Source organism: Myotis lucifugus, unplaced genomic scaffold (genome assembly GCF_000147115.1).
Source record: "Myotis lucifugus unplaced genomic scaffold, Myoluc2.0 scaffold_201, whole genome shotgun sequence".
Classification (NCBI taxonomy): Eukaryota; Metazoa; Chordata; class Mammalia; order Chiroptera; family Vespertilionidae; genus Myotis; species Myotis lucifugus.
In genome coordinates this window covers 1,342,806-1,355,095 of record NW_005871249.1, presented here as the reverse complement: position 1 = coordinate 1,355,095, position 12,290 = coordinate 1,342,806, and the positions used below count along the sequence as shown (strand labels likewise).

Here is a 12,290-nt window from a genome sequence, read left to right as displayed (position 1 = left end):
CAGGGGTTGGGCGCTGCCCCCTGTCACTCACAGAGCAGGCCAATCAAGGGGGTTGGGCGCTGCTCCTGTCACTCCCAGAGCAGGGCCGATCAGGGGGTTGGGGCGCTGCCCTTGTCACTAACAGAGCAGGGTCCATCAGGGGGGTTGGGGCACTGCCCCCTGTCACTCACAGAGCAGGGGCCATCAGGGGTTAAGGAGCTCCCCCCTGTCACTCACAGAGTAGGGCCGATAGGGGAGTTGGGGCACCTCCCCCTGTCACACACAGAGCAGGGCGGATCAGGGGGTTGGGGCGCTGCACCCTGTCACACTTAGGGCAGGGCCAATGGGGAGGTTATGGCTCTACCCTGTCACACACAGAGCAGGGCCCGTGGGGGGGGGGAGTTGGGGTGCCGCACCCTGTCACACACAGAGCTGCAGGGCAATCGGGGGATTGGGGAGCTCCCCCCCTATCAGGCACAGAGCAGGGCTGATCAGGGGGTTTGGGCGCTGCCCCCTGGCACGCTGATCCCGGTGCCGGGAGGCATATTACCCTTTTACTATATAGGATAGAGGCCTGGTGAACGGGTGGGGGCCGGCTGGTTTGCCCTGAAGGGTGTCCTCGATCAGGGTGGGGGTCCCCACTGGGGTGCCTGGCCAGGCTGGCTGAGGGGCTGAGGGCTGTTTTCCCGCTGGCAGTTGACTAAAAGCTTCCAACAGCTCCTTGTTTTCTTTCTTTTTTTTTTTTTTATTCTGGGCCAGCTTTAGCTCTGAGGCCTCGCTGCTGAAAACATGGATACAATGTTGCGGTCCGGGGCTGACTGAAAGCCCGTTTTGTTTAGCTTCTTATTTGCAACATAGTAATAGTTGCTTAGAGTTGCAGTTGAGAGTCCGGCAAGTGAGGCGGGGAACGTTGGAGTCTGCAGTTCCTGGAGGAAGCAAGCCTCCCTGCTCGCTTCAGTGCCTGGCTGCCGGCCGCCATTTTGGCTGACAGTTAATTTGCATAAGGATACGCTGATTAGCCAATGGGAAGGGTAGCGGTCGTACGCCAATTACCATGTTTCTCTTTTATTAGTGTAGATACACACACACACACACACATATATTATACTTGGAGTTATAATCCATACTACTTTAGTTTTTGGCTTAAATCTAATCCAGCTTTGATTCTTTGGAGCACTTTCACTTGGCTCTGAAATATGTTTATTCTAGTTTTGTTTCTTTATTGTCTAAAGTATTACATATGTCTCCTTTTTCCCCAATTGATCCCCCCCCCCCCGCTCCCGCTCCCCAGGACAAGCCCCCACCGCCCCAGTGTCTGGTCTGTGTCCATTGGTAATGCTAATATGCATGCATAGAAGTCCTTTGGTTGATCTCTTACCACCACCCCACCTGCCTTCCCTCTGAGGTTGGATGGTCTATTCAGTGTTTCTTTGTCTCTGAATCTATTTTTGTTCATCAGTATATGTTGTTCATTATATTCCACAAATGAGTGAGATCATGTGATATTTATCTTTCTCTGACTGCCTTATTTCACTTAGCATAATGCTCTGTAGGTCCATCCATGCTGTTCAAATGGTAAGAGTTCCTTTTTTTATAGCAGCATAGTATTCCATTGTGTAGATGTACCACATTTTTTTAATCCACTCATCTGCTAGTGGGCACTTAGGCTGTTTCCAAATCTTAACTGTGGTAAATTGTGCTGCTATGAACATAGAGGTGCATAAGCCCTTTCTGATTGGTGTTTCTGGTTTCTTGGGTTATATTCCTAGAAGTGGGCTTACTGGGTGGAATGGGAGGAAAAGATGGAATAATGATACTTTAGTTTCGAGTCTGCTTTCTGCACTAAGGTACCCAGAACACTAAAATAAAATTGTCTCTATTCTCTCCTTTTAAGTTTCTTTCTGGGAATACTACTGCCCAGGAAAGGATTCATTTGAACTGTTGAGATATGTTGTCTTATTTAGTGTTAAAATTAATAGAAATACTTAAAGGCATCGTAGGATCTTCCCACTGTATGATGCTTTAATACTGCTTAAGATGGAACCAATCAATTGGGTCTTTATTAAAAACACAATTCAAATGAATCCTTTCCTGGACAGTGGATTTGATCTTGGACTAAGACAAATTGTCATTTACGTAACACCCACAATATCTAATCCTTGTTTTTTCGTTTGCCATTTTCTTGGTGTCAGAAATAATTTTAAAATATTTTACAGCTTTTAAAATGATCAAGATCACTTACATCTCTCTAGGATTGGCTTAAGCATACTTTTTATTTATTTAAGAAACTTATACCAAAGCAAATAGATGCCAATATATATTTTGTCAGTGAATAAGGAAGAAATAAGAACTAATTTGAATCCTATATATCATTGTCTTCAAAAGAGTTATTTCCTGATATATATATATATATATATATATATATATATATATATATATATTCATATTCTCACTGAACAACATGTTGTACTCTGCTTATGGTACTATTTGATTTTACTTGAAAGCCCCTTTAACTACAACAGTCTTTATTAAGGTTTATCAAACGGGTTGGTTGTTTATATCTTGCTTTTGCTCCATGGATGATAATGTTAATATTAGCTTGGTATGTAAGGGACTTGAATAAGAAGTTTAAAAACAATTATTCACTGGCAGGAGAATTTAACCCAGGCATATAGAAGATTCTTGGTTAACGATAGTCATAAACCAGAGGACATTATGCTTATCTATGAGTCAAGTGACTAATAATAATAACATTGACTACTTTTGGGTTTTCAGCCTGATACGAAGTTTTTTTTGCGTGTATTATCTAAGTCACTTTTCACATTTAGTTTATTCCGTTATTCGGTTGAACAGTTTGAGGCTTAGAGTAATCTTGTTCCAGGTCACACTTGCGGCAGTTCCAGAATAGGCAGACCCACTCAGACATTTTGATTAAAATCCATTTTAGTAACTGCTATACGACCCTGTTTTCTTGGTAAAATCAATCTCAGTGTTTTTATTTCACACATTAAGAGACTTAGGCTCCAATGATTGAACGGACCAAGATTAACGACTAGTTTCTCAAATTGAATGCATAACATCAGCGCTAGAAACCAGGATCCTGCCTTTCAAGCTCAGTGTGCTCTTCATCACGGCGACCGCTTCCCAGACAGCAGCCCGGTGGGCAACACGGGCCATTCATATTTTAGAACATTCAGTGCATAAAAGGACTCCTCACTGATGACTCACTGCCCACACACTTAATATTGAAAAAAGCAGAACATAATGGTTTTACCTTCCAAGAATTGAGGAATAAAGGGAATGAGGTTTCTTTAATCTTCTGACATGTGCTACATTTTGGTTAATTTCCATTTCCTTTTCTGTTATGTAAAAGGTATTAGGACCATTGTAGTAAACAAAATATACTAATTTATTTTCAAGGAGGTCACTTGAAATTAAGTGTATTTTTCATATATATTATTTATATTATGCTCTGCAAACTTCAAGTCATCTAATATTTCTTCTGTATAAAATTGGCTTTTAAGTAAGTTGTGGTAATGAACTTTCTGATAAAGTATTTATTAATCATTCTTTTATTTGATTTTGATCCATATGCTCTATGAAGTGTTCAATGTACACAACAAGTAAAGAACATTTATATTAATGGTTTGTCAAGCCATTTGTCTCCATGGAAAAATAGATATGTATCTAATATCAAAGGACATGCAAATTTTTTTCTTGACAAGTCATCTGATCAGCAAATGCACTGTGGTTATAAAAGCAAGTTAAATATGTATGTATTTAGGATTAAATTACCAATTTACCAATATCCTCCTTACCTGAATTAGTAAAAATCAGAGGGAGAAAGAATATAAACATCATGCTCAAGCTGTAAAGGGATTTCATTGCTTTACATATTCAAACTGCATGCATCAGTTAAATACAAAATTTTAAGAGCAGCTTAAAATTGTAGACCTCAGTTAAATCTTAATTAGGTTAAGCCATTGCAGTAGGTGGCCCCTGAATGAAAGGTAGCTCCCTAAGGTCAATACTTAAGGCCTCTGGAATGTTTATTGCCCTTTTATTCTTGTATTTGCTCGTGGCTTTTAGTATGTGCCAATAATCTCTTTGTTTCACTTTGATAGACAAAATGTGTTCTCACAGTTTGGATGTATATACTTGTTAGAATATAGTATTTTTGAGTTTTTTGTTTGTTTTCTGTTTTTTGTTATGCTGCATCTCCGTTGTCTAAATCAGACATAATAATTGCCCGATAGAAATGTATTAAATGAATTCTACTTTATTAAACCCTGAAGTCTTTTGAGTATCTGGTCTTAATGTGATTTTGATAACTGAAGAAAATGGACAACAGCCAAATGTTAGTACAGGTTCCTGAGTATAATCTTTAAAAAATACCAGTTTAACACACTATATTCACCAGTTAAAATGAAATGAATTTCTGAATGGCATTTAAGCATCCTCGTCTAATGTTTAGAAAATAGAAATAGCTTGTTTGGAATAGACTTTAAAATGATTTATCCTTGGTTATTTTTCATTACTCACTATAGAAAAAAAAACAACAGGTACTGTGCTGACTACTTAACATGACTTCGTCTTACTTGATTTTTAGGATAATATTTTGAGGAACATGTTCCTATTCCTATTAAGGATGAGATCATTGATGCTAAGGAACTTGTTCATGATTACACAGCTAGCAGGTAGTGGACTCAGGAGTCTGTGCAAGTCTTTACTCTGTACTGCCGCATGTATACAAGAAATAAGCCACAATTGTTGTAGATTTGTTAGAGTGAAGTAGGCTTTTAAGGACAAAATGTGAATTTTTTTAACCTAGCTGTATTTTTAAATTAGTTAGAAATATGTAAGTTCTCTAGTATTGTGTCTTGAAGCAAAAAATATATATATATATTTAATGATATATTTTTCTCACACATTTGAGAAAGAATTGAAGGGTTCTGGTAGGGTAATGATAGTAATAGTAGAATCTGATTAGTTCTATCAGGATTAATCTAACAATTAGACTATAGGGTAGAGGCAGGAAGAACAAAGGAGGCTATTGCAATGATGTAGGGAAGAGATGACTGCTCGGGCCAGATGGTGAGGCTGGTCTAACCCGCGGGCTCCTCTGCCAGTGCTCCCTGGGAGTGTAACAGGTGGCTGAATTTGGAATGGATTTTGAACATAGAATTAACATTTTTTTCTCAACGATTGGAAATATGTAAAGGGAGAGAGGAGAGAACAGACAAGAACAATTTCAAAGTTTGGCCCTAAATAACTGGAAAAAGCAAGTTGATATTTCTGGGATTGAAAGGGGGATGGACATATCAAAAGTTTGTTTTGACCATTTTAGCTTTCGAAGTAGAGTCTATTAATGAAGACTATTAGATTACCAAGCAGAGCTGAATATATATCAGGCCATATGCAAGTCTGAAGGACTGGTCTGAGGGTAGAAATGGAGGAATCATCGCTGTAGAAACGATCAGTAAAGTCATGAGGCTGGAGGAGAACACCTGGGAAGGCTGAATATAGAGAAAGGGCTTAAGTCTCTGCATCTCTGAGTTACTCCAGAATTTATTGTGAGGATGATGAAAGGGAACAGCCAAAGTGCCTGGGGGAGAGGAGCCAGGAAAGTAGGAGAATCTAGAGTGGCATCTTAGAAGTCAAGGGGAGGAAGTAGTACAAAAAAGGAGAAGGACCTCATGCAGCGGACTTAACAGATCAAGTCCAGTCAGAATGAGATATGACCATAGAATTGGAAGTGGAAGTCTATTGATGACTTTGACCAGAGAAGATTCTATTACTAAGAAAAGTTTTGAAATCACTCACCTAGAAAATATCTCAAGTTCTTGCTTCTCTAAATTTGTGATTCTAATATAGGCAAACTACCTTCTAGTCATTATATAAATCTAGGTATAATATCCAGTGTTGTTATGTTTAAATATTTAAGTCATACAAGTGTTGACTTTAATGATCATTGTTTAATTATGTGATTGCCAGATAAAGCTTTTATAAAATGTTTCAGTTGATTGCCTTGTCTTTTGATATCATTAATTTATGGTGGAAAAGGTATGTTCAGTCCAAATTCCACCAATTACTAGTCATGCAATCTTAAGCAAGTTAATTTTTCTAAATCCCAGTTTCTTTATTTGGAAGATGACTTGATGATACTTATTTTATATGCTTATCCTATATAATAAAAGCCTAATATGCTAAGTGTCCGGTCGGCCATTCAACCAATCAAAGCATAATAGGCTAATGATATGCTAAGGCTGCTCAACCGCTTTCTATAAAGTGCACTGACCACCAAGGGGCAACTGGTCGACCAGTCGCCATGACATGACAACCAGGGGGCAGGCGCTCCAACTAGTAGGTTAGCTTGCTGCCAGAGTCTGGCTGATCGGGACTGAGCAAGATGGGCTGGACATGCCCTGGAGCCCTCCCACAGTCCTTCCCCAGTTGGCCAACCTCCCATGTCCCTCCCTTACCCCAATCATGCACCAGTGGGGTCCCTCAGCCTGGCCTGCGCCCTCTTGCAATCTGGGACCTTTCTGGGGATGTCGGAGAGCCAGTTTCAGCCCGATCCCACAGGCCAGGCCGAGGGACCCCACTGGTGCATGAATTCATGCACTAGGCCTCTAGTTATGAAGATAAAATGGGATACCATATGTGAAGCATCCAGTAAATATCAAGGTAGCATAATGAATAAGAGCTCAGAATCTGAAATCAGAGACCTACATTCAAATCCCAGCATTTACACACACTTGATATGAAAATCTGGGCAAGTTTCTCTTAAACCTCAGTTACCTTATCTATATCATGACTATAATAAAAATGCCTACCCTGTAGGATTAGTAGAATTAGATGAGATAGTGCATGAAAAACTTTTAAGTGTCTTACATAAAATGAGTGCTAGATAACTGGTAGGTATTACTATTAATAGTACTTGGTACAATTCTACTTATTATTATTCTTGCTGTTACAATTAATTAGAATAAAACCTTTGTTCCTTAGTATTGAGGGTCTTATTTTCCAACCAGACATAAATTGCTGTCAAACATAGCTAGTATTTGTTTTGGTTCATTTTTGTCATTCATTACTAATGTTAAAAGTCTTCAATGATTAACTAGCTAGTTTGACTTTCAAAACTATGCTTATCTCCATATAGGGACATTTAAATGGATAGAGTCAGAAGAAAACACATATGATAGGATTCCTCAGAAGTTATAATGTGAATGCCCAGGAACGGCTATCTTTTAGCCAGTTTGCTTGAAGCTGTGCTTATACATCTAAATATCCCTTTGGATGAGGCAGTTGCACTATGAAATATTGAGAATTTTTAGATGGAAGCAAAGACAGTTTAGATCAGAGTATATAAAGTATAAAGAACAGCCTTTACATGAAAATACCAAGACAGAATTAAAAAAAAAAAGACTTTATATACTTCAAAGAGCTAGTAGGAATCATCTGATTTTGTTCCTAATTTTATAAATGAGGGGCTATTGAATATCTGACACATTTTGTGATGTGTTTAGGGTTAAGGCCAAAAAGGAATAATTTCTAACTCTTTTTTGTTTTTAGCCTAAAATATCCTGCTTTATTCACTTTTTTCTTTTTCTCTCTTTTGTAAAATAATTCTTTATTGTTGAAAGTATTACCTATGTCCCCCATTGATCCTCTCCAGCCGCCCCTGCCCTCCCTCGCCCCAGGCCTTCAGCACCCTATTGTCTGTGTCCATGGCTTATGCATATATGCATACATGGTCTTTGGTTGATTACCGCCCACCCACCCACTTTTCCCCGCCCTCCCTCTGAGATTCCACACTTTGTTCCGTGCTTCCAGAAATACTGTCTCCAGTAAAGCATAATGCTTTCACCCATACGTGTTGTCAAAATAAAAACAAAGGAAATTTTTGAAAGGACTAAAGTGGTTCTTCTCGAATGATATAATTACTCTTCAAATGTGATGTAAAATTGAGGCTATTAATTTTATGCCGTAAGAGGTTTTCTTTCTCGAATATTTTTTATGAACAGAAGACCTAGACAAGTATTCTTATTTAAAACAACTGCCAAGCAACTAATTTTCATGAGAGATTAACAGCTGAAATAATGGAGAAGTCAGATTTTTTAGAAGCAAAATATCTTAGATGATTTTTTTCAGATTTTCTGTAATCTACTGGATATCAACTAATACAGTTCTTACTAAGTATGAAAAACTGTACATTTCTTAGTGAGCTAAAACAGTTTTAATATTTATATTTTAAAAATCAATTAAAATGTTCTAATGAAATGAGTGCACATATAAAGCTACCTTATTTTGCTAATGTGGAAAAGAGTGATTTAATATTTGATGGATTATTGTTGACTTATTTTAATGGACTCAGTAAACTTGGTAAACTTACTTGCTCTAATTTATAACTTTTGCTATTACATTGTGTGTATGTTTGTGGTAAACCTTTGAACAAGATATAAGTTCACATTGATATTAAGTTGCTGCCTACAGTTTACAGTAATATCAGCCACCAACATTTACATCTATTATTTCTAGTTAACAAGCAATTATTTCATTTAAAAAACTCCAAATGGAGCTTATTTAATAGATTTTTCCATTATCTTCATGGTATAAAACTACAGTGTACAAAAAAATCCCTAATTCCTCAGATTGTAATATTTGCTTCTTTGTCTTGTTTTTCTAGAGCTACATTCATGGAAGCAGCCAGGCCCAGTTCGTGGCTGAGTCCCACATTATTCTGGTGCTGAGTATCCTTTAAAGGACTGATGATTGAGAAAGAAAAAGCATGTGCTGTCAAATTAATTCTCTCCTGATCATAAATACCAAGACTTGTAAAAGACATTATATTTTAAATTGGCTATGTCTACTTTTCTGATTTCTATGCTAATTATTTCCTATTATTTTGGCTTTTATTCTGAATCATTAACAGACTTAATTCTCTCTTTTTTACTGCGTAATGAAGTTAAAGTAGAGCTTTTGCTCTGCCTCGGTTATCTCTGGCTAAAGGTTATTTGTGAAACTTGTATGGTTTTTCCCATAGGATCTTAATGGTGGGGGCAGGGGGGGAAGCATCCTATAATGTAAAAAGCAAGATGACAAACATGATTTTAGTACTGGTCTCCTTAAATATTATGATCAGTCAGAAGAGGGAGACGTAGGACAGTTAGAAACCTCTTTTTGGAACATACCAGACCCATTGTTTTGAATCAGGTAATTATGCCCAGTTTGGGGTCAACTAGAAGATATCAGGATAGGAAGGAAGGAAGTTCAAGTATTTAAGACAAACTGAATATTCTCTGAGTGGGGAGTTACTTTTTAGGCAAACAACTGTATTTGGGGGGAACACTGAGGTTTGTGTGAGTCGTGTGACGTTTTGACTTTGGAAATGAAGCTGGAGGAGAGAGATTATGACTCCATTTTATATTCCAGTGTCTTCCTAAAGCTCACTGGGCAGCACTGACCCTCTTCTTCCTCGTACCAGTTCTCCTTTCATTCCTCCCATACGTGACCACACATACTTGGCGCATACATGGAATTGTGCATATCTGTAGCCCGTTTCTTGCTTGCATTTATTTAATTACCCCTATCTTTTATGGCTTCAAATTTAAGAAATGACTAAGATGAGTATTTTTGTGTGTGTTGTACTTTGCCTCTTAGATTGGACTTGGAAATAACCTACATTCTAGTAAACATTCTCAAATTTTGTGATTTTCATCAGTAACTACAGGTTTCTGTGTTCCGACTTTAATATGGTAAGATATTAATCCTTTCTGCATATCAGAAGGATTTTTAGTGAGAAAAGGAAATATTTGCAAACATATTTATAGGACAGTGATGGTGAACCTATGACACGTGTGTCAGAGGTGACACGCGAACTCATTTTTTTGGTTGATTTTTCTTTGTTAAATGGCATTTAAATATATAAAATAAATATCAAAAAATATAAGTCTTTGTTTTACTATGGTTGCAAATATCAAAAAATTTCTATATGTGACACGGCACCAGAGTTAAGTAAGGGTTTTTCAAAATGCTGACACGCCGAGCTCAAAAGGTTTGCCATCACTGTTATAGGAACATCTCCATATCTAAAAATGTGGGTAAGGCCATATTTACTCTTACTTTATCTCTTAACTGTATATTTATGAAGCAAAATACATTTGTGTTCAAGTATAATAGTAAGAAAAAATACTTGTTGCAGGTCACTTTTTAGCTCTGATTTATACACATTTTTTTCTAACCTATTTCAATCCTTGATGTAGCATTTTAGCAGCATACTTTATTCAAAGCAGCTAGTCTATTAAACACATCAGGAGTACCTCACAAAAGAAATGAAAGTTCCATTATATGGCAGAAATTCTCCAAGGTTCCATTTCATGGCTCATTGACATGAAGCTGAGATTTAGGATGCAAAGAAATTTCATAAGCAGTGTGAAGTCTTCCATATAGAGTTCTAACAGGAATACCTAAAAAAACTAGAAGTCCCTGTTCTCTTTCTGTTACTAGTAATTATTTATTGCTTTATTTCTTGTTGTTTTATTTCATAGATATTTATGAAAAGAAAATTTCTTTTAAAATGGTAGACTCACTAAAATTATCAGTAAAGGTTAAGAAGCCATTATGTAATAATTTGTGATTTTACTTTTATTTGGCAGTCTGCTAATTTTTTAACACTATATATTTTTCTCTTGCAATTTATGTGTGTATTTTTTCCCTTATGGGAAAAAAAAGTAAATTCCAGATGGTTACTTTTTGTTTATCTGTAGAGACCATTTCTGCCTTTTGTTTTTCTCCTCTTAATTTAGTAAGCCAGGTGATTAGATGCAATGGCTGTATTCAAAAGTTTGTTGGAAAAAACCTAAGGAAGAACAGATGGAGTTGTTTGTTGTCATAGGTTATACACTTATATTTACTACAAATGTTTTTCTACCTATTAGTAGTGTTTTATTTTCTCTGTTTCTTATTTAGGGAAGAAAAAGGAACAATCCTAAGTAGTCTACGAGAGAAAACTATCTAGAAAGTTTAAGAAATATTATGGCATTTTAATACAGATATGTGAACCAAGAAGAATTTATATAATCCTTTATGTTTTCCCAGTAAAAATTTATCTTTCTTTCATTTACTTTTCATTCAGTTATGTTTCAGTACCTGATGCAAATAAGATATTTGCTATTTACAAGAAAGTAGACAGATAGGAAAAGAATTATCCTGCTGTGTGGCCAGTGCTAAAACCAGTGCTCGGACGCAGCAAGAAAGCAGAGAGCACCTGGATTCCCAGGTAGTTCAACCGACTGTTGGGTCCATTTTGCTACAGTAGCCAAAGAAGTTTCCCTGTCCGAGAGTAAGTGAGGCCAGGTAGTTCAACCGACTGTTGGGTTCATTTTGCTACAGTAGCCAAACAAGTTTCCCTGACGGAGAGGAAGTGAGATTTGGCTGGGTAATGACAATGTACACATGCCTTGCTAAGAAACCTGAACCTTATCTGCATTCACCAAGCTACAGTCTATGTGTGCCAGTGGGTACAGGACACACGAGGTATTGTATTGGCTTTACTGCCAACTATACAAACTCTGACCTGTCCCATGATTCCCCATGTCCTTTAAGTTCTGAGATCTAAAGAAGATGGCATAGATAAATATCAGTTGGAAGTAAAAGTGCTAATATAAAAGGCAAAGGCTATACTAGCGATATATATATTCTTATAAAGATCACATTTGCTTTTCATTTGAGAAAACATTTGTTTTTCATTTATCATGAAAGTTTGATTCTGCATTTATTTTCAATCTGTGATAGAGAAAAATGTTTATTTTAATGTGTTATATCGAAGAAAAAAACATTATAGGAGAAAATTAATGATGGATGCAAGTTGAAGATAATTTTAGATTTAGATCCCTTTAAGTCTTCTGTAATGTGCTCATATATTTTTCAACTTCTGTTCTCATTCATCTTTAAATTGGCAATCGTGACTCTCTTCCTGGAGCAACAGTGAACCTAACATCATGTGCAATTGAGAATGAATTATAATGCAATACAAATGCATTTGTTATTAGTTCAGTAGGATGCCCAGTGCCTTTGGTTATTATATATAATTTACACAAATAGCAGCTTCTAGTGTATGTGGGATGTCAGTGTTTTGACTTTTTAAGCAATAAGATGATGATTGGCAGGCTCAGCAAAGAAACTGTGGAGTCTGCAAGTAGTTGAAGTACTAGTATATATTGCTACAATGTTAATACAAATGTGCAAAATAATACATGAACTAGACCGTGTGTGTGTGTGTGTGTGTGTGTGTGTGTGTGCATTAACTA

The 12,290-nt window shown here is 37.0% G+C and overlaps 1 protein-coding gene across 1 annotated transcript in view; it reads left to right on the top strand.

Annotated features, from left to right (window-relative positions):
* The window catches only part of TUSC3 (tumor suppressor candidate 3), a 130,582-nt gene that overhangs the window by 106,810 nt on the left and 11,482 nt on the right, over positions 1–12,290 (top strand). Inside the window, exon 9 of the mRNA XM_006097427.3 lies at positions 8,669–8,732. Coding sequence (XP_006097489.1) covers positions 8,669–8,732 — 64 coding nt within the window. The remainder of the gene's footprint in view (positions 1–8,668; positions 8,733–12,290) is intronic.